Below are 24,999 nucleotides of genomic sequence, written 5' to 3' on the forward strand. Positions count from 1 at the left end.
TTTTTTTTTTTTTTTTTGTCCCCTCTGAGACAGGGTCTCACTATGTAGCTCAGGCTGGCCTTGAATTCTTGGCAATCGTCTTGCCTCAGACTCCTGAATGCTGGGATTACAGGTTTGCACTATCATGCCCAGCAACATGGACTTTATTAATGTTTCTTAGCCATACTATTTAGATATTACATATTTAATCTCTTAGTCAAATTTGTTTCTTCTTGTTTGGCAACTTGGTGATGCGCACTACTGGTGATGATAACTCAAGATCAAAACCTGCTTCCACTCCCATGATTCATCAAAAATTCTTTGGAAAAAGGGCCCAGCTCCCTTGCACTCACAGATCAGTCAGGGCAGGGGTTCCTTGGTCTCCATGTAGGTAGAGCCAGTGTTCCTATTCAGTTGGAAGTGCTATAGGAGACAAAACTTCCTCCAACTCCCCTCAAAGATTTTCTGGAACCAGGGCTGTGTGGAGGTAAGAGAGGGAAGGAGATAGTACTGTTACTCCTACTTTTGTTATCCTAAGTGAGGTACAAAATGAAAGAGCAGAAGCCTAAGAGATTGCCATGCCCCAGGTGGCAGAGCACTGGCATCAAGGGAAAATTCTAAAAGCCTGAGTTATCATCCTCTCTGCCCTTTGCCTGTTGCGGTTGCTAGCTTTCTGGTGATCTTTGGACTTTTTTTTGTTTTTATTTTTGTTGTTGTTTGGTTTTTGTTGTTTTGGTTTTTTTGAGGCAGTGTTTCACTATGTAGTTCCTCATACTGATTCTGCCTATGCAGGAACAGGAGATATCTTTCCATTTTCTAACTTCTTTGGTCTCTCTTTTTTCAGTTTGTTGGTTTTCACTGCAGTTTTCTTTCATGATTCCTAGGTAGTATTTAATGTTTTTTTAAAGTTATCATAAATGGGATTGTTTTCCTGATTTCTCAATGGCTTTATTGTTAGTGTATAGGAATATATATTTTTGCATATTGTATTTGTATCTTGTCACTTGGCTGAATTGATTAGTTTCTAAGAGTCTTCTGAAGTTTTTTTTATCTTCTATATAAAGAATCATATCATCTGCAAACAGATAAAACATTTATTTATTTATTTATTTATCTATTTATTTTGGTGCAGGGGATTGAACTCACGTCCTCACACTTGTGAAGCAGGAAGTGGAACCACTGAGCTAAATCCCATGCCCCAGAGATAAAACTTAGAATCTTTGGATCTAAAAAACCTAGAATCTTTGGAACCTATAGCTTAGTAAAGAATTTTTGGACCATGACATCATGAAAAGCTTACTCCATAAAGGAAAAATGTAATAAACTGTACTCCAAATTTGAAAACTTTGGTAATGCATAAGTCTAAAAAGAGGAAGAAAAGACAAATATAGACTGGAAAAAATTTGCAGGCAGGTATGTAGAATATACAGAAAAATTCTTAAATCCATTAAAAAGAACCTGAATTCAACAGTAAGAAGACAATCCAGTTATAAAATGGACAAAAACCATGAACAAATATTTCATTGCAAAGAAGATGCAGATGAAAGAGAAACACATAAAAAGGTGTTCAGTATCATTAACTATTAGAAAATCAAAGTAAGGTCACTGTGAGATATCATTATACAAATTACAGCAGCTAAAAATAGCAATAATACTAACTGCTGGCAAGCATCTGTCTTACATTGCTGGTTAGAATATAAAATGGTACAATTGTTCTGGAAAATATTTTGAGTTTCTTACAAAACTAAGCATATAACAAACATATGTCCCTGCAATGACCCAAAGCAATAGAACCTTAACATAAAAATGTGTACACAAAAGTTCATAGCATTATTTGTAATAACAAAGTACTAGAAACAACCCAAAGGCCCTTCAGTGAGTTAGTGGGTGAGCATTTCTGGTATACTCATACACTGTGATATTGCTCAGCAAGAGAAGTGAACTATTTGTATATACATAACTTGGGTGAATCTGAAAGGTTTAGTGTCAGAAAATCATGCTGTACATTGCTTTTTATCTCACATGAAAAAGACAAAACTTTGAGGATAAAGAACAGATCAAGAGTTGTCAGAAGTTGGGAGGGAGGGAGGGTGTGGTACAAAGCTGTAGCACTAGCAAGTTCTGGGTTTGTATGGGGGTGATAGAACCACTCTGTGTCCTTATAGTTATGGTGCATCATTAATTTACATGTGTTAAAATGCACAGAACTATACAACAATAAGTAAATTTTATTTCATGCTATTATGGGTGGAGCTTTTTCAGAGGTGGCTGGATCTAGAATGTGTGACACTGGAATTGATTCACAGTGCAGTGTTAGGATCGAGGACACTGTATTAAGGATGTGAATGTTACCTGCCCTGGGTAGTGTGAATAAGGTATGAGATGGAAAGAGCTGTGGTCATCCCTTGTTGTTTTGCTACCTTCTACCCACCATGAACTGTTTCTGTGCAATGCATGTCTGCCATCACACCGTCCTTGGAGCCAGCCAATTATGAACTGAAACCTCTACAGACTGTATAAACTGGGCTTGGTGGTACACGCCTGTAATTTCAGCACTCAGGAGGATGATGCAGGAGGATCACTGTGAGTTTGAGGCCATCCTGAAATATAGAATGAGACCCTGTCTTGGGGCAGGGGAGACAAACTTCTACAGACTGTGAGCTAAATACTGGGAACTACAGACTGTGAGCTTTCTTCCTTTTGTGGGCATTAGGTCTTTTGTCTCAGCAGTGAGAGAAAAGTAACCAAGACAGAATTTGGTACTAGAAGTGGAGTCATTGCTGTGACTGTACCTGACCATGTGGTTTAGGTGCCTATGGAGATGGCTTGTGAGAAGAGTTTGGAAAGGTTTGGAGATGCCAGCTGAAAAAGTAGAGCTGGATGCTTTAGGCTGTACTTGATGACAGTCACAGCCCAGAAGACCAGAATGCTGACAGAAATGATGCCCAGTAAAGAACAGGTTTGGGAGGTTTCTGTGGGGAAGAAGAAATGCATTGACTCTTGGACTCCAGCCAATGTATGCTATGCCTTGGCAAAAAGTTTGTCAGCATTTTGCTCATGTCCAGAGACTGCCTAAGACTGAGGTTTTAAGGGCTGCAGACTTATTAATCTTGCAGAAGAAATTACAAGGCAGTCTAATGTTGAGGCCATGGCATTGCTACTGTTAGGGGTTTTAGCTGGATTTATGTTGAGAATCAAGAGCAAAGAGCCCAGCAGAATGATTTAAAACATTTTGAGTTTGGACAGAAAGGAAACTCCAGTAAAGCTGTGGACTGCAGAAATAAAGCAGAGGAGATCTTGATTGCTGAGAAGTACCAAGAGAATAGAAAAGATGGCCTGAGGGCATCACAAGAAACAGCAGGACTCTACCCTTTGCAGCCTCAAAATTGCAAAAGTGAAAGACTTTCCTTTGAGAAGAGAGCCCCAGAGCACATGTTCTAGAATGGTGGCAGCCTAGGGACATTATTCCGTAGGATTTTGTCCATAGGCATTGGACCTCCAGAGCCAAGAGAAGGAAGCCTGGCTACTGTTCCAGCTGGCAGCAGACCTTGGTGCCATTCACGTGGGGTTGGTTTTCGGTGCATGAAAAATACAAGAGTTGTGGGGTAAGGAAGGCTTCCACTCAGATTTCAGAAGGAGACCTGGGAGACCAGGCAGTATGCCCCTGACGGAGGAGTTTGTGAGGCTGTAAGTGTGAAGTCAGAGGTGCAGTGGAGACCATAGAAGGCTGGAGAAACCAGGAAAATGGATTGTCCAACAAAAGCTGTAAGGAGTGAGCAAAGCCAGCCCAAGAAGCCACAGGAGCTACACCAGAATTGCTTTAGGGTTGGAACCACCCAAGCCCTTTGGAGTTCACAACTTGTCACAGATTGCCAGGGATGCTGGAATTGGAACTGTGGGATTTAAAGTTGGCTCTGTTGGATTTCGGTCTTGCTTTGTTCCCATTCTTTGTTCCCATTCCTTGTTATCCCCTTGTTTGGAACGTTTGGAATGTTTGGAATGGCACACCTATCTTGCACCATGGAATGCTGAAAGTGTTTACCTTTCTTTTCATTTGTACAGGGGCCTGCAGCTAATCTCAGAGGAGACTTTGGACTTGAACTTTTCAGCAGTGCTGAAACTGTTAGGACTTTGGCAACTCTTAGAAATGGACTAAATGCTTTTTGCATAAATGGATGTGCCTGAGACTTGGGGAGACCAGGAGCGCAATGTTACGGCTAGTGTCTAGCCAAAGCTTCATGCAGTCATAGGTGGGCTTTCTCAGAGGTGGCTGAATCTAGAATGTGTGATGCTGGGATCAATTCAGGGCACTAGGATTAAGGGTGTGAGTGCTACCTGCTCAGTTGCCTGGATAAGATATAAAGGATAGAAAGAGCTGTGGTCCTCCCTTGTTGTTTTGCTACCTTCTACCTGCTATGAACTGTTTCTCCTCCGAGATGCTTACCTGCTGTGCCTCTCTGCCTTGGAACCAGCCAATTATTGACTGAAATCTCTGTAGACTGTGACCTAAAAAAGCCTTTCTTCCCTTTGTGGATTTTGGGTATTTTCTCTCAGCAATGAGAGAAAAGTAACCAAGACACATGTTAACTCGAAAAGAAAATGCGGTTTTGACTTACATTTCCTCTGTGGCTCCCCTGCCCTTGGACCTCTTTGCTTTCCTCATTTGCACACTGTCTTGCTACCAGCCAGAATGCATACTGTGCCCCTGGCCTACAGACTCTGTTCCCTATCCCTCAGCCCCTTCCCTCGCCCTATCTCCCTTAGGTCTGCTTACCCTTCAGGAAAGCCTTACTGAGAGGCCCCCTGCCTAGATCAGATGTTTCTTCCAAGATTTTTGCTCTGCTCCCTAGTCTGGCCCCTTGCACACCACAACATTGTGATTATTGTGAGCATGGGCTTCCCTGAGCCTTGTGGTCTCCATTTGTCTATCTGCTGGGGCTTTGATATTCAGCCTCCTAGGGTCCTTCCAACTCAAAGACTTCTGTCATTCACAGAGAGGTGTTTTGCAGTCTTTGGCCTCATTTTTCTCCATTGCAAAGTGGGCTTAATAGTAGAACCTCCTCTTAGGGGTGTTTTGAGGATTCTCGTGGGTAACACATGAAAAGATCTTGGAACACCCAGCTTGACAAATAATAAAAGTTAGCGGTATTTATTGTTAATAGCCATTTTGGCTGGTTTAAAATAATACAGGTTCCCAGGTTCCCTGCCCTACTAAAACTGAGTAAGAGTAACATTGTAAGGGGAAGCTATATTTTTAAAAAACTCTTTCAGTAGATTGGCCATATTCAGCAAATAAAAATATGCTACCAAGTTTAATTTGAGCTTCAAATATACCACAGATAAGGTTTTACTAAAAATTGTTTATTGTAATTCAGATGTAATAGACATCCTGTATTTTACCTGCCTACATTAATCCTGTCCTGGAGGGCTTTGATACCTGGCCTACCTGGAGGTCCCGCTGCCGACCCTCCAGTCCAAAAGATAAACCTCCTAGGGAGAAAATCGAGAGTATCCTTTCATTTGACACAGGGGGGCGCTAGAAGATGCTATCTTTGCTTTCTTTGCTCCTAAATGGATGTTAAGGGAGCACCAGCTGGTTGGCTGACTTTGAGCCTGCTGCTCAGTATTTGTGAGTCACCTTCAGGAGATTTAAGTCTGCTTTGAAAGGGGGAGTCTCGGGGAGACTAACATTTTGACACAGAGCTGGCCACTTCTCTCTCCTGGGGCTTCATTTCCAGGGCATCTTAATGTGGTCTGTTTCTCCCGCTTCGCTCCCCCAGACTGCCCTGTCCCCACCTTGATGTCATAGTCCTATTCTGATATCACAGCCCAGCACATGGAATTATCTCAGGCAGCCCACAGTCTGCCTTTAGTGCAACCAAAGCAGGTGATTGAGCCCCAGGGGCTGATCCTAAGAACATCTGGGCAGCTTGCCATCCTGTTGCTCTAAAATGAAAATCATGTGAAAGGTAGGACTTGGAAGGATTTCTTCCTGTTCCCGACGGCTGCAGTCCCCTGGGGTGGAAACAAATTCCCAGGGCGTGTGCAGTTGTTCTGGTTCTGTAAACCGCTCTTGGAAAGCCACTGCCCATGTGAGGGTGCTTGTGGCCTGGATCACCACTCAGCAGGTCTCTGTTCTCATTGAAGGGGTGGCTTCCCAGGGTGCAGTGTTCCTTGTGTGCTAGGAGGAGAAGCCATCCCTTCCTGCTTGGAGGACGCCTGCAGGTATCGATCCAGGGCGAGTTCTTCTGTGGCCCCCACTTCAGTGTTGGGGGACAGGGATGTGCTCTTCCATGGTCAAACCAGTAACTCTCGGAACCCTCAATGCTAGGAGATGCCCCATTCACCTAGCTGGTGGGAAAGTATAAAGAGGTCTCTTAAGAGCTCATTAAGTTCTTAACAAAAACAAACAAAACCCCAAACTGCCATAAATTAAGCGATATAACAACCGCAACAACAAAATCACGGATAACTTCTTACTTTGCTGGGCGCAGTGCCTCCCTGGTGCACATTGGAGCTGCGGATTCTCAGAGGAGGGCCACTGAAATTCTTATCTGATGGTCGGATGGCACCCAGGAACCCCCATAGCACATGGCTCTTAGCATCCACATCAGCAAAGGGCAGAGCTACCCAGAGGTAGCATAGAAGGTGCTCAGAGTCCTGTAGGAGCTGTAAGTCGTTAGGTTTAGATGTGACCCGTAACCTAGAGATGACTGTGGCTTACCCCCGGGGGGCCCATATAAATCAGTGCTAACTGGAAAAGGCTCAGGGTAAATGGGTCAACAGCAAGCTTGAAAGGATATGCAGAATTCAAAGGAGGGAGATGTTTGGTTCTAAGAGAAATAAGTTGGATTTTTAGTGACAGGTAGCATTTGTTCTGACCTAGCTCCTCTTCATAGAAGCTCAGCTTGCAAGCCAAGCTCAGGAGTCAGACCAGATGTGGCCCCCTTATTTCAGGAGAAAAGAAGGATATATAGATATAGATATAGATATAGATATAGAGATAGAGATAGATATAGATATAGATATAGATACACACACATATATATGTGTATATCTATATCTATATCTATATCTATCTCTATCTCTATATCTATATCTATATCTATAAATTGGGGGGTGATAGCAATGTTCTTATGAAGAGGACAGAGCATAATGAAAGTAATTATCTACATTTGATACTTTCTTACCATTTCTGTAGCGTAAGCATTATTTTCCTGTCAAGGCAATTGCCTTGATTACTAATTGCTTACTAATTGCTTCCTTTGTATCTTAGAGGCATAATAGCACTTTCCTTTGGCATTTTCAGGTTTGAAAGGCTTCCGTTTATGGTAATTTAGTCGTTAACCTGCATGGGGACACAGGCTGTGACGCAGGTGACGCCTTTGGCCCGCTCTGTCCCTGATTTCCCAGGCAGAGGGCCCAGGAGGCCAGGCCAGAACACTCGACTCACCCAGAAGTAAGCAGGACTATGTGTTTTCCTTGGTACCTCCTTACTTCACTTTACTGGGTTAAGCTTTGACTGGAAATAAACCTTGCAAGGTTCTGGGCTGAATATTCTGGGCTATAGAACTGGAAGGCTGGGTTCTGAGTCTCAGTTGCTTGGTGGTATGAACTGATGTGGGTTAATGAGAGGTTGCACAATTTGGGATCCTAGCTTTGCCCTTGAGTTTCTATAAGACTTTGGATGAGGCCTCAATTTCTCTGTCCATCCAAGGGAAGAAGAGTGTCTCTCATGACATGGTCTTCAAGGTAAATAACAAGAACAAAATAAAATAATGCAAAGCAACTTTAGGTGCAAGAGAACCGTGTAGAACAGCTTACAAATGCAAGTAATTGGCACAGTCCCTGGCTCTTCATCTGGGGTCCTTAGTTGACAGGATTTTTGTGTGTTTTGATCCTGTGCATGTGGGGTACTTCCTAAGTATGATGGAAATACCTGTACAGAAAGGGATCTTTACAGTTTTTAGGGGTGGTGCTGGGGATTGAACCCAGAGTTTTACATCTGCTGGGCAAGTGCTCTACCACAAGCCACATCTCCAGCCCTTTCTTGTTTCTTATTTTGAGACGGGGTCTAAGTTGCCCAGGCTGGCCTTGAATTTGTGCCTCAAATTATGCCTCAGCCTCCAGGGTAGCTGGGATTACAGGCCTGTGCCACCGTGCCTAGCTAATTTTTAAAAATTATTTTTTCATAAGTTTTCTGTCCAGGGTCAGTTGGGGGCAGGGAACAGAAATCCACTCCTTCTGGTTTAACTGCAAGTAGGAGTTATGCTCAGGATACTGGAAGTAGAGCATCCTTCAGGGACAAATTAGGTAGGCAGCTGCTTTCTCCAACTCTCCTATTTCTGGCCCTCTTCCAGAGTGAACTCTGTGTCCCTTCCCCCTTCGGACTGGCTGTTTTCTTCTTCCATAGCTCTGTCCTGCAGGTGGGCCTGACCTCCCCTGCTTGTCCCCAGAATGGTGGCTGTTGTCTCTGCACCCCAGTTTCAGATTCTTGAGTTACAGGTTCCAGTATAGCTTGGAGCAGGTACCCATCCGCGTATGAATGTGGCCAGAGCAGGGCAGGGTCACGCCTGAAGGGCTGCCTGAGAATGTGTAAGGGGGAACATCAAATCTTTATCCTTCTTCCCTGGTCTCTTCCAGGGATCTTTCCTTGACCACTTCTGGCCCTCACAACTACCCCCGGGAGCTGGAGCAGGAAAGAGGACAGGAGAGCAGGCAGCTGCTGTGTGGCCAGGGAATTATGTTGAGTTTTGGCAAGAGACCAGGGTGACTGGCAGGTAGGTACAACCACAGAGTGTGGGAGCACATTGCTGGGGACAGGACAGTTTCCCCAGAGGCAGAGGCAGGGTACTTGGAAGCTTCTGCAGGCCACTCTCAGGAAGGGTGAGGGCTTTGTGAGCACAGCACAGCAGCTGCCTCGTCCACCTGTGGCCTGCTGGGCATAATGGCACCAGCAGCTCAGAGCCTCTGGCTGGTGCAAGCTGTTCTCTGGAGGGGCTGCCTGCCACTGGGGGTGCTCAGGAGTGGGCTTTGTGGTGGCCTCCTTCCCTTGTCAGCCTAGGCAGCATCCCTTGATCCATGGTCTGGTGGTCTCTGATAAAGAACGTCTGTTGGAAAAATGGGCTCCCCTGCGAAATTTGAAAAAACTCACACACATCAGTCCAGGACTTTCCCCTGAGCTTTGGATGAGCTCTAGAAACCGAGGTTGAGCCTGATGGTGGCAAAGTTGGGGCAAAGTATAGGGTGTGGCTATTTTCAGGACATCCCCAATTTTAATCCCCTCCCTCACTGCCCTTATCTATTTATCTTTATCTGTAACAGGTGCAACAGACTGAGTAATTTATAAGGGATAAAAGTGTATTCTCATCACTTTTGTTTTTTGGTATTGGGGATCGAACTCAGGTCCTTGTGCTTGTGAGGCAGGTGATGGAACCACTCAGGTAAATCCCTGGTGATAAAAGTTTATTCTGTTCACAGTTCTGGAGGATAGGAAGTTCAGGACGCGGTAGGCATATCTGTTGAAGACCTTGCTGGTGAGCACTTTCTGCAGAGAGCTCAGGCTATTACATAGCAAGTCAGATGTCCTAAGGGCCAGTGGTGCCCCACCTGCCTCACAAGTGCAAGGTCCTGAGATTTGATATTTAACTATGTCTGACTTATTTCAATTAAAATGATGGTCTCAGGTTCTGCCTGCAAATGACATGATTTCATTCTTCTTTATGATGGTACAATATGTATGTATTACATGTTATATGTATATGTAATTCCACACTTTTTATCCATTCATCTGTTGATGGGCATTTAGGTTGTTTCCAAAGATTAGCTATTGTGAATTGCACTGCTATAGACACAAGTATATATATATGTGTATTGCTTTAATATGATGTCTTTTGGGAATATACCCAGGAGAGGTATAGCTGGGTCAAGTGGAATGAAATTATAATTCTTTAATATCATTACCTATTCAAATATCTGATTATAATGTCATTAGATTTAATTAGCCGAATATATCGTAATATACTTAAATAGCTTTGAAACATTTGAGTTTATAGTGTTTTCTGTTTTCAAAAAGGCATGGGGACAAGTATTTTTATGTGCACACTCCTTTCCTTCCTTCCTTCCTTCCTTTCTTTTTCTGCATCGGTGCGATTGTTTCCTAAGGGTATATTCTAGGAAAAAGGATTGCTGTGTGAAGTGCATGCTTCACATTTGGATACTGTTATGGAATTATCTTCAGTCACATTTTATCTTTACTTCCCTAACCCCCCCCCAAAAAAAAACTGCACAGCTTGGGAAAGGGAAGGTCCTCTCTGGAAATACTTACATGTTCATCCTTTCCTCTCGCTCCTATGGGAGCAATACTGCTATTCCATCTGTACGTGATGCCACATCCCACTGGGGTTTCCCAGGTGCAGACACAGCTCAGGGCTATCAGCGGATAACCAGATGCTGGAGAAAAATGCTGCAGCACCTGCAGTGACAGTCCAGACAGCTCTTCTTCCAAGGGAAGGTGTGGAGCTGGTAGGTGGAAATCAATACTCAGTCTTTTGGGGAAGAGGAAGCTAACAGATGAGAAAAATTATTATCTTCTGTTCTCTTAAACTTGACTCCCTATGCTAGTAAACTCAGTACCAGTGGCATTGAAGGGATTTTAAAGAGGAAACGGAAACATCGCCCAGATCCCAGCCATTGCTCTCCTTGGCTCTGTTCATAGCACACACATTCACATGCCACTTGACAGCATAGTTATCGGGCTGCGTTTTCTCCTGTCCCTGGGCATTTGGACATCAGTGTTTCAGGCTGCGCTGCTGTTTTGTTGTCATTGTTCTTTGTTTTTTATTTTGAAACTATATCTGACTGAGCTGCTGCAACTGAGCTCAGACTTGAGATTCCCTTGCTCAGCCTCCCAGAGTGCTGTGATTATAGGTGTGCACCACTATGCCCAGCTGCTCTCTGCAGTCCTTGTTGTCATGCTTTATGCTTGCTTCTGTTCCTCGTTGAGATCCTACCCCAAATTTTCTTCCCTCGATGTCTGCAGTTGGATACTTGAGCAGCTTGTACTCGGGACCTGTCACAAATATCACCCCACATTACCATGCCCGTGGTTTGTAGCCCCCTCTTGCTTCTGTAGTAGTTTCCTAGGAAAATCACCCCGGTGTGAATGGGATTGTCCCGTTGCCCAGTTGTTGTGTGAAAATGGGTATGAATGCCTCCTTAGGAGGGCAAAAGAGAGTTCCTACAGAATGGGGAGGAAGCATTAGAAGTTCTATTCAACTGACTTCATTTTATCTTCATTCATTTTTATGGATGTTGTACAATATACATAAAATATAAATCAAGTAGTACAACATATGTGTAATCTATAAATGTTTTTCCCGTACATTGTGGGCTCACGACAGGTGTGTAATCATCGCCATTTGAAGAACTGGCTTGTGAGTCCTTCAGAGACCAGCATTACCTACTTACTGTTCCTACCCTGTCCCCACCTCCCAGCACAGTGCTTGGCACAGAGGTACCCTATATACATTTGGCAAATGCTCTCTTGGGTGATCCAGACAGTGCTATCACACAGTGAATGGATAGATGTTGGATACTCAGGACCCGGATACCTTGGCCTTCCTTGCTTTCCTGGAGTGCACTTGTTGCTTTGGAAGCTGGATAGAAGTGACTTGAAGTGACCAGTACCCACATCCTTTGCTCTTCCCTGGGAAGACTCCAGAAAGAAAAGAATCACCTTTTTGGGAAAGTTTCTCCAGTCCTTTCCAAAATGAAGTAGAAATAGAACCGAAAATGCAAAGGAAGGATTCATTCTCATGCTTGAGTTTCAGGGACCCAAAAGAACCCGTAACCCCTGTGGAGGTTGAGTGCTCTGTTCCATGGCAGTGGCTGCTCCTTGTTACCAACCGCAACTCACCTGAAGGATGGCAAACCTTCACCTCCTGCAAAGATCTCAACCAGCTGGGGCAAAGTTTCTCCTGCAAATGGTATCGCTGGCTTCCCATGGCCCATGGGCTGTGTGCTGGCCTCATTATGCAGACAGGGAGTGATGTCTGGCCACTGGTGGGGGTAGAAATGGGGGAACTGAATGGACAGAACAGAAGAAGGTCTGAGCCTTGTGGTCTCAGTAGATTTGCAGTGATTGTCCCCGCTGAAAGATGTGGGCAACGTAAGATTTCTTTATGGACAGTCACTCATTTTTGTCTTCTGTGCATGTCTTCCTTAAAAGAAATTCTTTGTTGAAGTATACTTGATTCCATTAAACTGTCTATTGTTAAAGTATACAAATTGCTAAGTTTTGTGCTCTTGAACTAATCTCCACAATTAATTTATAAGTTCATCATCCCCAAAGTCTCCTCTGCTATTTCATAATTTCTCCCCAGCTCTCCTCTCCTCTCTAGGTAATCAGTAACTTGCTTTCTGGCACAGTCGAATTGTTTGCATTTTCTAGAGCTGCATATAAATGGAATTGCACAGTGTCTACTTTTTCTATTTGGCTTCTTTTACCCGAAACTATCTGGAAATCTTTTTGTGTTGTTGCAGGTATCACTATTTTGTTGTCTTTCATTGCTGAGCAGTGCTCCTGTTATGGCTTGTATCTAGATGTCCCTCCAAGGCCTCACACGGTCATGGGTGGAGCTTCTGGGAGGTGGCTGGATCTAGAGGGTGTGATGTGGGGATGTGATCCTGAGATTGATTCATGGCGCAGTGTTAGGATTAAGGGTGCCCCACCCTGGATGTAAGTGCTACCCGCCCTAAGGGTAAGTAGCCTGGATGAAATATAAGGGACAGCAAGAGAGCTGCTGTTGTTGCAGGGTGTTGCTTGCTGCTTGCTGTTTTTACTGCCTTCTGCCTGCCATGAAGTGTTTATCCTCCATGATGCCCTTTTTCCATACCACCCGGCCTTGGAGACAGCCAATTATAGATTTAAACCTCTACAAACTTTGAGCTGAAATAAACCTTTCCTCCTTTAACTTTGGATGTTGGGTATTTTGTCTTAGCAATGAGAAAAGTAACCAAGACAGCTCCACTTATGGATGCACCCTAACGTGTTTATTCATTTCCTGTTGATGGATGTTTGAGTGGTTTCCAGGTTTTGGGTTTTGTTGTTGTTTTGGTACTCAGGATGGAACTCAGGATCCTTCACTTGCAAGGCAGGCACAGAGCCACTGAGCTAAATCCCCCGCCCTTAAGCTGTCCTTTTTGTTGGGTCAAACATCTATGGGTCAAGTGGCTAGATCATAAAGTAGAGAAGTTTTAAGAAACTGCCAAACTGACTTCCAAAGCGGTTGTACCATTTTACATACCAAATGACAGTGTCAGAGAGTCCTGGATAGGGGAGGTGTAGTCACTCTTTTCAGGACAAGCTGTGAAGTGTTGAACACAGGTTTTTCTAATGATCAGTTACTCATTTCATCTTTTGAATAAGACTATATGTTGTCTTAGGTATTACAGTGTCTTATATGTCTTTTTTGCTTCAAACAGGAAACTTGTACAGTCCCGGCCATCAGTACGCAGATGGAATTCACTGAAGGCAACTCACTTCAGACAAGGGTCTGTGCCTCTTCTGGTCCTCTGGGACATGTAATATCATCTCAGAGGAAGGGAAGCTTGTTCAGAGAGTACACTTATCTAAAGGCAGATGAATAACTCTATAATACTGAAAACACAGTTGCTCCCCAGGTCATATAAAATCTTGCCATTGGGAATGTCTGCAGAAGAATGCAACTCATGGAGATTTCTTGGAAATAGAAAAACCCTATAGCACCTTGGTGCAAAATATAACTTTTCTCAAACTGATGCCACTTTCAGTATTGTTCTTTGGCACCAGAAATTTCCCAGGGCAGTGTTAACCAGACAATGCCAGAGAAGAGAGCCTGGGTCTCAGAACTGTCCACTATAATCACATGAGGCTGCGTTAATTGAAGATTGCTTTCAACTTATGAATATCTGAAGAATTAATCCCACACAGAGAATTTAGAAGCAGAACGGCCTTTTCAGAATTAGCACAGGTTTCTAAGATTCCGTCCTTGGTGGGTTATCTCACAGAGCAAAGTCTCTAACTACTTATTAAAATACTGTAGGTCCAAATCCTAACTTTTCATTCTTATCAAACATATTTTTATATGTATGGTAGTTCACTTAGTGACAAAGATGCCATTCAAAGTGTTTGGGAAAGAAGGGACCAAGTTCAACAAGTGCATTCATATCCTCTCAGAATTTGTTTTTGTGTTACTTGTGAGGCAGGCATTTAGTTAGTTTTTATGGTTTCCAGAAGTATATCTGATTTTCTCAGTAGCATTCTGTTTCTAAACACACCATTCTCTATTGATGTTGTTATAAGTTTCTGTGCCTTTACCTCATAATTTAATTGTCACAACCTTACAGCATATTTTGATAGCTGGTAGGGTAAATCCTCCCTTATTATTCTTTAACGTAAAAATTTTGTTGGAGATTCTCTTCCCCATACATTTAGAATCAGCTTAAAGTTTATTAAATATACCCATTGGGGTTTTGTTTGGTGTTACACATTAATTGTAGATTATTATTATTTCCTCTCTACCATGTAACGTGCAGACCATGTTTGGGAGCAGCTAGTGCATAGCACACATTAGTGTCTAACTTTTTTGATTTGGAAAATTGCTTTCTTGCTAAATTTAATAGAAGTTACTATGTTTTAAGTCAGTTCATATTTACAATAAATATTTATTTTGAAAAAATTAATATTGTATATTTTTCTGTGCCAGACAGTGTTAGCAGGGAGTAATCAATGAGAAACAAAGGGGACCTTACTGCTCCCGGGGACCTCACTGCCTGCTAGTGGTAAGGAGGCAGGCAAACGGCCAGAAATTATGGTTGTTGGGGTAGTGTGCCTGATGTTGTACCGTGGAAAGGGATGCTCAAGAAGAGGTGTCTAGGGCAGAGATGGTGATCCAGGAAGGCAGGAGGTAATGTAGAAGGCTGAGACCCAAGGTGAAGGAGGAAGTAGCCTAGAGACGGTGGGTAGAGCATCTGTGTAGTGAAAGTGAAGCCTAGGGAAGAAAAGAGCTAAAGACACTAAGGATGGCAGGAGCGGAAGGCAGTAAAACAGAGCTGGGGTGTCCCAAGATGAAGCTGTAGCTGGCAGAGGCCAAATCATGTATTAGGAAAGGCTGTACCAGCCACATTCCCTGCTGGTTCCCACGGGTCTCAGGAGCCTGGGGAGGATGTGAGGCCGGAGCCTGCAAGTCTTAACTTTATTTCTCCAGCTTCCGGTAGGGAATGCAGCAGAACGAGGCAGGATAGAAGCTGAGGGGCATGTGGATCTGACTGACAAAAGGCAGTGTCAGAGCTTGTCACAGTGAGGAAGGAGCACTTCGGGGGCAGCGCTAGGCTCTGTTACCTAGTCTGTTCCGCAGGGTGTCTGCGGTACCGGACACCAGCGAACTGGCTAGGGTCTTGTGAGTGTTCCTTACGGCCATGTGACCCGGAACAAGTGGCCCGGCCCATTTCTCTCTCGCGCCAGTCTCGGTCCTACCTGAAGAATCAAGCTGTGCCAGAGAGGTGCAGTGTCCGCACCGTGCTCGGCCTGTGTGTTGTCAGGAACAAGCGGATGGCAGTGTTGCTGGCGCTGATGCAGGCAGTTTGAGCAGTGGCAGAGTGTCCTCTTCTGCTAAGTAGGAAAGGGAGTGCGGACTAACTCTATCTCCATCATTTTGTTTTCTTAAAATGGGGTCTCACTCTGTTGCCTAGGCTGGCCTTGAACTCTTGGCCTCAGCAATCCTGCCTCATCTTCCCAAATAGCTGGTACTATAGGCGTGTGCCACCACACCCAGCATCCCTCTCTTTTTGTATACCACTTCTCCCAGTGTCCTGTTAATCCTCTGAAATTGCTGCTGAGACACTGGGCACAGAATCCACCCCTGTTCCCACGGAAGATTTTCCTCCAACGAGAATCCATCACTAGATACAATGCAGCCCTCTGTAACATGGGGAGCTAATTGGGACAGCTTGTGTAGCTCCCCTTTCATTTGAGGCTGTATCAGTCAGTGCTCACCACAGAAACTGAAGTCTTCCCTCTTCACTTAGTCCAGTCACACCCAGAACTGTGCTAAAGCCGATCAGTTGGGTGTTTCTTACTCAAGTCAACACAACAGTTAATTATCATAGAGGCCTTCAGTCATTTGACCAAAACGTGCTCTAGGATGACTGTCAAACCAGCCAAGGCCTTTTGTGTGATTTAATCTGACAGATTCAAAGAGGAGCATAAAATGATTTTGCTCTGGTTCAGATTTGCAGAGCCCTTGCGATTACATGCCTCCTTTCCGGGAAAATCAAATCATCCGTGTAGCTCCAGTGTAATGAGTCTCTAATGCCAGTAACTATGTTAATTAATAAGTTGTTAAGTGTTAGCTTTCGATCAGGGCTTCATTGTGGGTGAATCACTTATTTGTAATAGCTTTGGATTAATTTACATGTGATATAATAAAAGGGCAAAAAATTGCTTGGAAGTAGCCTATTTACAGTATGCCCAAATTTACCTGTTAACCATTTCTGAGCCCATGTCCATAGTGTAAGGAATGATTTCACTTTCCAGACTACCTCCCCTCAAAAAAAAGAAAAAGAAAAAGAAAGAAATTGGAATCCAGAGAAAGCAAAAGCGAAGCTTTTAATCCAAACTTTGGCAAGAGTGACATCTGTACAAAGACAGGTAACTCCAGTTGAGAAGCTGTGTGTTTTCATTCCTAATTCACAGGAGTCCCTTCCCCCATCTCCCATGCCTGGATTCCAGGGCTTATAGTCTATCTTGAGCAACTGATTTTATCCCGTACCTCTTTTTCTCCCCTAACCCCAGCCCTTTCTCTTCTTATCCCCGCCTCTCTGTAGTTATTTTTAGCATATTGGTTTCCCACTATTCGAGAAGACTCTTATCTCTGGAGTTTTTGCACTTCCTTGTCCCCTAGTTGACTAAGTTAAGTCTAATAATAAAGGATTATTAGAGCAGTTAATGAAATATGGACCAATTAAAATTATTTTCACCTCAACAAAAGAGAAAAATGAGTATGAAGTATGTGTTCCTGGTGTTGAGTGGTGGAAAAGTCTGGTCATTGAACCCTCTTGAAAAGAAGTGTCCTTCTCCCTTGAAATGGAAAGGGGGCTTTTGGAGGGATAATCTCAGAAACGTGTCCTGGAGGTGCAGAGAGATGCTTTGGGAGGAAGTCCAACCCTGACCCAGAGGAAAGGACCTGAATCTGCTGAGCAGAGGGAGGCCACATCCTGTGCATTTAGAAGCCAGTATTTCCTAGGTCATGAAATCAACCACCTAGAAAAAGGGTCTGGCTCACTTTCTCTCCAGATGTGTATATCCTTCATTATTTCTAGTAGCCAGTATCTAATACCAGTGAATGAGCACTTTCCTCAATATTGATCTCACCCATTCAGCTCAGGTTCTCGGCAGAAAGTAAAGAAAAACTTAGGGAACACGTGAAAATCCAGGAAAGACCAGTGATCTGGGAACAGCCCAGTACAGCTGCATAGTACATCTCATCGAACAGCATTGATTTAGGTTCTCAAGGCTGCCAGAGGACCCTCGGGGAGGGAAATGGCTGGCTTTCCAGAAGCAGCACCGTGACTAGAAGGTGGATAGACTTCTGTTGTAGCCTCAAAAGCATGAGGCAGATGAAATGTTCTCCAAGAACAAGAGTCTGCCCCGAGATTCTGTTTGTAACAGCTTTATGTCCTCTATCAGAGGAAACCGTTCCCATTTTAGACCCATTAGCCAGTTAATTTTGTTTTGTGCAATGCTACTGGTGGGTAGGAAAAAAATGTGAACATGTGGTGACATGTGTTTCTTGTGCATCTCTTTGCTCCCACGTCAGTGGCTGTCATCAGATAGAAGCAAGGTGTAAGGTAGGGGGACTCCATCTCCAGGTCACAAGGTGACTGGGCTGCAGGGTGGGGCCATGGAGTTGGCAACTGCGATGCTGTTTTGGAGCGGCCTATTGGGTGTGGGTGCCTGGGGCTGGAGGCAGTGTGGATGGCACAAGACCTCTGCTCTGTGTCTTCTCAAGTTTCGTCCTCTGCCTTCAATCTTGTAGAATACGTTGTTGACTTTAATTCTACTTTGTGGATAAAGAGCAGTAAGTCGTGGAATGGCAAAGAGCCTTAGGTAGCACAAAACAACGAGACAGGGTTGTCACAGAATCTCCCAAGGCTGGGTCTAGGCCAGTAGAGATTTAGAAAGCCTTTGCCATAAGTGCTTTGGTTACAAACCCAGCTAGCTTCTTGCCCTGTCCCCAAATTGATGGGTGTATAGATAAATATCACTAAGATAGAGTAGTGGAATCAGGATTTTTAAAAAACCTATAAGCATTTATCAAAGCAGCAAAATATTAATATCTAGGAACCATGTACAAAAGTTTCAGTCACTGGTTTGCATAATAAAAAATACTTTACAAATGCAAGGGTTTTTTGTTTTTTCACCCACCATCAGCAGTATTGTTATAGAAAAAAACCACAGTTAAAACCTGCATGCCAAAGCTTTCTGCAAAAATCTACTTCCAAACCTATGGCTAAAAAGTTTGCATTTATATTTTTTTCATGGAGAGTCTCTTTAAGGTTTAATTAGTCATTGTGTCTATGCATGAATCATTCATAATCTGGATTTGCCCCCAGCCCATGGCAGTTAGAATCAGATGAATAGAAATAATGTTACCAAGCAAAATGTAAAATGCTCTTCAGCCAATTATCATTGGTTGGCAGCATGTTTTATGGAGATAAAAGTTGATTGGCAGCTGCTATAATTTTTGGCTTGTCTCCTTGTGTGTTAGGGAGAAAAGGAACAATATGGAAAGCACAAATCTCATGGGTCTTCTAAGCCAGTAGACATAGGGGGCGTGTGGCCTTCCGTTTACTTCCCTGTTCTCAAGGCAAGTTATGTAGCCCAGTCTCCAGCAGTTCCTCCTTTTTGTTTTTGGAATTGCAGCAGTTGAAACAGCTTGACTGAGGTTGAATGGCATCTAGGCATCGTCTGGGTCTGGCTTCCCCTGCAGCAGACTATAAATGAAAATGTGAGACAGAAACACATTAATAGAATCAAGCCAGTGTAAAAATCCAAAACTGATTTTAAGATAGTTCCATGGATTAAGCTGATCAAGAGTATCAGCAAATTTATCTTAGTCCTGAATTTCTTTATCAAAATTTTGAGTCTGCTGAGACATAGATAATACTTCTTTTTGCAGTGCCTCTGAATCAGTAGTTACATTACTATGCACAGCACCCTGTATGTGCCTTTTTATATGCTTCCAAGGGCTGGTGCACTGGTTATACACGCAGGAGTTATACAATACCAAGTAATATTGTAAGACTTAAGTCTCACTTTTACTCCTGGAGCGTGAACAGCCAAGAGGCTTTCACAATGCTGGGCTCAGAAGCTCAGCGAGGCTCCAGGAGCTTGTCGGACAGCGAGAGTCACCCAGGAAGGAACACACCAGGCAAGTTGGCAAATAGACCTTTATTAGTCTGGCCAGACGGCACTCCCCAAGCCAAGTAGCTCAGAGAGGCGGCTAGCTCAGAAACAGAGGCCATTTTATGTAGGGCTAAGGTGGGGGGTTTACACTGAAAACTTACAGGAAGAGGACAAAGGCAAAGAATCAGTTGATCTGAGCTAGTGGTCATCAAGCATATACTTGACCGTCACGTACTGATGATCAGCAGATCGATTATCCATTATTCCATTTACAACTTAGATTATAATGTTCAGAACATTCAACTACAGGCAAGTAAGGAGTGGTGTGATTTGTGTTGGGTCTCTGTGTTCACTACAGTTTCCATTTAGTTTCCCAGCTACTTCAAAGCAGTTACCTAACAATTCACAATTAATCAGTTATCCTTTAAGGGATGGCGGGGAGCGACAGTCTCTAGGTCGTTTGCTGGTCAACATGGAGTCGCTCTGGTTCAGTCAGGCTCTTACAATATTAAAATAGCACTGAAGACCCTGTTGTAATTATAGGCTCCCTATTTAATGTCCCCTCCACAAAACAGTGGTCTCTAAAACACTGACCTGTGACTTTCATTTTGTATCAATAGAATGTTGTATAATCCATGCCTTGTCAATTATCTCCAAAATGAGCAGTCTGTATAAAGTGAGCAAGAGATACAGAAGATACAGCAATGCTAGAAATTAATAATAAAAAGAAACCATTGGAACAGTAATCAGTCCTCACATCCTTTTTGTTCAGTGCACAAAGTGATCAGACAGTGATTGCATCAGGAGTATAAATAGCAGGAGAATTGGCCCCACAGTGTGGTGAGATTTACCAGCACCCAGACTCTTGGCCTGTGCCTTAAGACTAGCAGGGCTTTATTAACCAGGGCTCCGGTTGATAGACAGTGGCTCAGTGTCCGCTCTCTGCATGTTAATGAGGTGTGACTCCATGCAGTAGTCCCATATGTAAAGATAGAAGGTTGTAAGTACATAAGGAAAACCGTGTGGTCTCATTTTTCCAAATTAGAACATTTGAGGTATTTGTAGGAAATTTAGCCATATGCCCTTTCCACAGCTGACCGCTATAATAAGGAAGGGTCAGTTTCCAAGATGTTTACGGAAGGGGTCCGGGTCTGTCATTGATAATGGCCTGCAGTAATGGAGGCTAACACCACACTCATGCCATTCAAGTTGTCCTTCAACATCAGAATATCAAATGGAGATATTTTTTCTATAGCTGTCAATGTACCAATGCCAGTTGACTCTATGCCAAGCTGAACAATTACTGTCTTTCCCTACTGATTTTACTCAGAAGCCTTTATCTATAAACTCCAATCGATTTAGGTGCATTTTCTGTCCCTGGTGTCCTTCACAGGAGGCCGGGGGGCGGGCACACTCATCAGTGGCAGCCCAAGGTGTGTATCGTGTATACAAGGGAACATTGGGCACACAGGTGTTAACCCATTCCTCAGATATTAATAGATCCCAATCCTAGATCATCAGTTGCTTTTCCTGGTGAGCCATCAGATTTGTGGCTAAGCAGACAGGCAGCAGTTAGACTGTTGGACCTGGGCTTGATACACAAGGGTAGATACAAGAAGTGTGATGTATAATTTAAGGAGGTATCAGTATCTACAAATTTGAGGGTATATAAGGCCCAGAACACAGTATAATTGATCATGATAAATTTCTGGAGGAAAATGTGCCCACCTGAGAGGTCGTAACAAAGAGGGGGTTGGTACATGTGCCCAATACTCCTTCCAAGACACAGGGCTTATACATACAGTGAAAGTGGTGATGGGCATCATAGCAATAAACATATTTTCTGGGGTACACAGGAGGCGCTGGCTCACTGCCAACTCCTCAGCTTCCTGGGTTGTCTCCTTCGCTTGACCTCGTGTCATGGGTTTTGCTGCTTGTGTAGTTCTCAACAGCTAAGGTGTTTCTTCCAGGGCATCTGAGAGAAGGCTCACACTGGTGGATGTGGTGGTGGCCAGGCTCCACCACAGGTTTGTTTTTGTTTGTTTGTTTGTTTTTTGAGACAAGATCTCACTGTGTAGATGAGACTGACCTGGAGCTCACTATGTAGCCCATGCTGGACTCGAACTCGTAGCCATCCTCCTGCCTCAGCCTCCCGAGTGCTGGGATTACAGGTGTGTGCCACCACACTTGGCCTCCACTACAGGTTTGTCCCATGGTCTGGGATGAACAAAACAGTGTTCCACTGTCTCTTATTATCTCTTAATACACAAGCATACCTTTGTGCCCATGTTATGAGTTGCTCTGAGCCATCCTGCTTTCCTGCTTAGACATCATTCCATAAAACTTGTGCCTTAAGCTCTTCTATAGCAATATCCTTCTGCCTGTGGAACTTTGATGGAGTCCTTTTGCTTTCTCCAAGCAGAGTCAAAACAATTTTTAAAGTGAAAGTGGCAAGATCTCATTGCACTTGTGGAGTTGGCTGTACCCCCCTTTTTTGCTTTTGTAGTTATGCTTTCAAGGAGATGTGTACACGCTCCACAAGTGCTTGGCGCTCAGGACTCTCGGTAGTGCCTGTAAGATGTTTAATATGCCAGAGCTGAAAAGAGGAGGGTAAAGCTTTACTAGCATATGAAGGACCACTATCAGTTTTAATTGGACGTGGGACTCCCATAGCAGCAAAAGCAGACAATGTTGTTGAACATGTTCCGATTTCTCGCCACTACGGCAGGTAGCATGGATCACATGGGAGTATCTGTAGATATAAGGACGTATTATAACTGTCCAAGTGACGGGATGTGAGTATTGTCCATTTGCCAAGTTTCATTTTGTTTAAGGCCTCGGGGGTGACATCCCTCAGCAGGAATGGGACACAGGATGTGCTGACAAGAAGGACAGGGTAAGGCTGTCTTCCTAACTTGTGAATGGGACAGTTGAAGTTCTTTTGTTAAGGCTCTGCTGCTTTTGATGATGATACGAGTGGGGACACCATGCCAAGTAGAAGTAACATGAGCCGCCCAAGAATCACCCTGTTGATTACCATAGGAGGATAAGTGTTCGGTGAGTTTGAATGGGATCTAATATGTCTGGTATCAAAGGGAGCAGAGTGACTTTGGATCACTTGCTGCAATCTAAGGAACAGAGTCAGCTAGAGAAGCTCAAAAGTAGTTTTCAAAGTAGCACTTTCTAGCTGCGGGGTAAGAAATACTGCATAGGCGGAATCACTAGCAGTATTTACAGGGGTCAGCTTCGTAAGCTCTACAATATATAAAATAGCAGTTATTTTTGATCTTTGGGCCAAGAGTCCAGGGGTTAAAATAACATGTTGAAATCCTAACTCCAGATAGCTGCTTTTCCCTTTGAGGGACCATCTGTGAAATAAGTCAGTGCATCAGAAAGGGGTGTAGTCAAAACAAAAAACAAAAAACAACAACAAAAAAGAAGGGTGTAGTCGTGTAATCTGAGGTATTATACAAGAGTGTTTTAGAAAAAATTGAAAGATAAGGTCACTAGGAAAATGAATGTCAATTTGCCTTTAAAGTCAGTAAAAGCAATCTGCCAATAAAGAGCTTGTTTAATAAAATTGAATATTGAGACTATTCTATGGGTAATGTAACACATGAAAGATTATCACCAAACAATTGATTACAGCGAATGACGCTACTACTCTTGCCATTTGTTCAGTACATGGCTGTAGAATTTTTACTATATGATTAGGAAGGCATGGCCATTCAATGGGCAACAACTGAGAGCTGTAAAATTGCCCTAAGAGCCCAGTAGGAGAATAAGGATTATCCAAAACAGAGAATAAGAGATTGGTGATCATTAACCTGATATATTTGTCATTCCTGAAACATTCTTCTTATCAACTGTAATTCTCCTGTGCTTCAGGAGTTAATTTGAGGGGAATTAATCTAAGGATCACTTTTTAAAGTATTATAGAGATGTTTTAATTGATATGTGGCAATAATTTGGCCTAATTTAGGCCAAATCCAATTAATAGCTCCCAATAATGTTTGAAAATCATGTGGAGTCAATACACAATCCTATCTTGTATTTATTCTTTGAGGTGTTACTGTCCATTCTGTGAGCAAAGTTTCTAAGTAGAGATAAGGGCTAGAGGTCTGTACTTTGTCAGGAGCTATGCAAAGGCCATGACTTTTAAGGTCCCTCTTTACTGTAGCAAACAAAGCATGTAGCTGTGTTTTTGTTGCCATGGACAGAAAAATGTCATCCATGTAGTGAATAATATAAGCTTGAGGATATTTCTTTCAAGCAGATTGTAAGGCTTGATTTACAAAATGTTGACACAGGGTGGGGTTGTTTATCATTCCCTGAGGCAAAATTGTCCACTAATATCTGCTCTTAGATTCTTTAAAGTTAATACTGAGTACAGAGAAAGGAAAATGCTGGTGATCAGGTGGCTGTAAGGGAATTGTCAAGAATCAGTCTTTAAGACCACTAAGAGTCAATGGCCACTCTCAAGGGACAGCTGCAGGAGGCAGAAGACCAGGCCATAAAGTTCCCATTGGCTATAAACAAGCATTTACTTATCTTAAATCTTGTAATAATCTCCACTTTCTAGATTTCTTTGGGATCACGAACACAGGAGTACTCCAGGAGCTGGTGTATAGCTTTAAGTGCCTTAATGGGATTTGTTCTTGCACTAAAGACTTTGCTTTGTTAGTTTAGCTTTTCTTTATTTAGGGGTCAGGGATCCACCCAGACTGGGATAACTGTTTTCTGTTTGAAGTGGCAAAGCTGCCTTAGGGGACACACATGAATGACCCTACCCTAAAAAGGCATTGATGTTCTGTACCTATGTGGTTTAATCTAGGTGTACCTGACAGCAGCTCAGGGTTACCTTGCAAAATTTTTCCTAAACCAAAATCTGATTAATAGCCCATCTTTTTTGTGACTTGTTTTGCCACGTTCATAGGTTCATTAGTCAACGTGAACCTTTAAGAGATCTCTGCCCTTTTAAATGTGGTGGTACCGGGGCCACACAAGGTTGAAAGTTTCCAGCTTGACTTTCTGGTCCTGTGTAAGATAGGGGAGTTGCACTTTGTAACACGTGTGGAGGTGAACCAAGCCCCACTAGTGAAGTGGAGGCAGCATTAGGAGGCTACGGGGGGGGAGGAGGCCACTGCTGTGTGGCCGGCAGATCCTGAAAGTGTTTTCCTTATATCTTGATCTTGCGTAAGGGCCCCCCTTTATGTAACTCTTGAGTAAAATAGATTTCTTTCCTTGGGGTGCTGCCAAAGCCCCCTTCCTTTCTCCTTTGCTTCCTGTATTGAATCGAGGGGGGCCTACCAGCTACTAATCACCTGTTTCAAAAACCCGAATGTCCACAAAATGAGATACAAGTTGAATTTTTCCTTCATAATCAGAATCAGTTACTCCAGGCATCACAATTATACCTTGCAAATTTAGACTACTTTTACCCATAATTAATCTAACAGTACCCTCAGGGAATGGTCCCCAGATCCCCAAGGGTATCTTTTCAGGATTGCTTCCCTGGATAAGCATTACTTTCTGTGCTACGGGGAGATCTAACCCTACAATCCTTGGAGTTA

At 43.4% G+C, this 24,999-nt stretch overlaps 1 protein-coding gene and 1 long non-coding RNA gene across 2 annotated transcripts in view; both read left to right on the forward strand.

The window, feature by feature from the left end:
- Window positions 1-14,220, forward strand: part of LOC109117402 (oxysterol-binding protein 2-like) — a 66,336-nt gene extending 52,116 nt beyond the window's left edge. Inside the window, exon 4 of the mRNA XM_019204456.1 lies at window positions 13,465-14,220. Within this exon, the coding sequence (XP_019060001.1) occupies window positions 13,465-13,511 (47 nt within the window). The 3' untranslated portion in view covers window positions 13,512-14,220. The remainder of the gene's footprint in view (window positions 1-13,464) is intronic.
- Window positions 5,851-9,488, forward strand: LOC104848078. The gene is made up of 4 exons (XR_002024711.1): window positions 5,851-5,948; window positions 7,289-7,438; window positions 8,623-8,759; window positions 9,460-9,488. It is a non-coding gene; the product is annotated as an uncharacterized LOC104848078 (long non-coding RNA).
- Window positions 14,221-24,999: the final 10,779 nt, after the last annotated feature.

The sequence above is a fragment of the Fukomys damarensis genome, unplaced genomic scaffold (assembly GCF_012274545.1).
Source record: "Fukomys damarensis isolate Sample0158 unplaced genomic scaffold, DMR_v1.0_HiC HiC_scaffold_12, whole genome shotgun sequence".
Classification (NCBI taxonomy): Eukaryota; Metazoa; Chordata; class Mammalia; order Rodentia; family Bathyergidae; genus Fukomys; species Fukomys damarensis.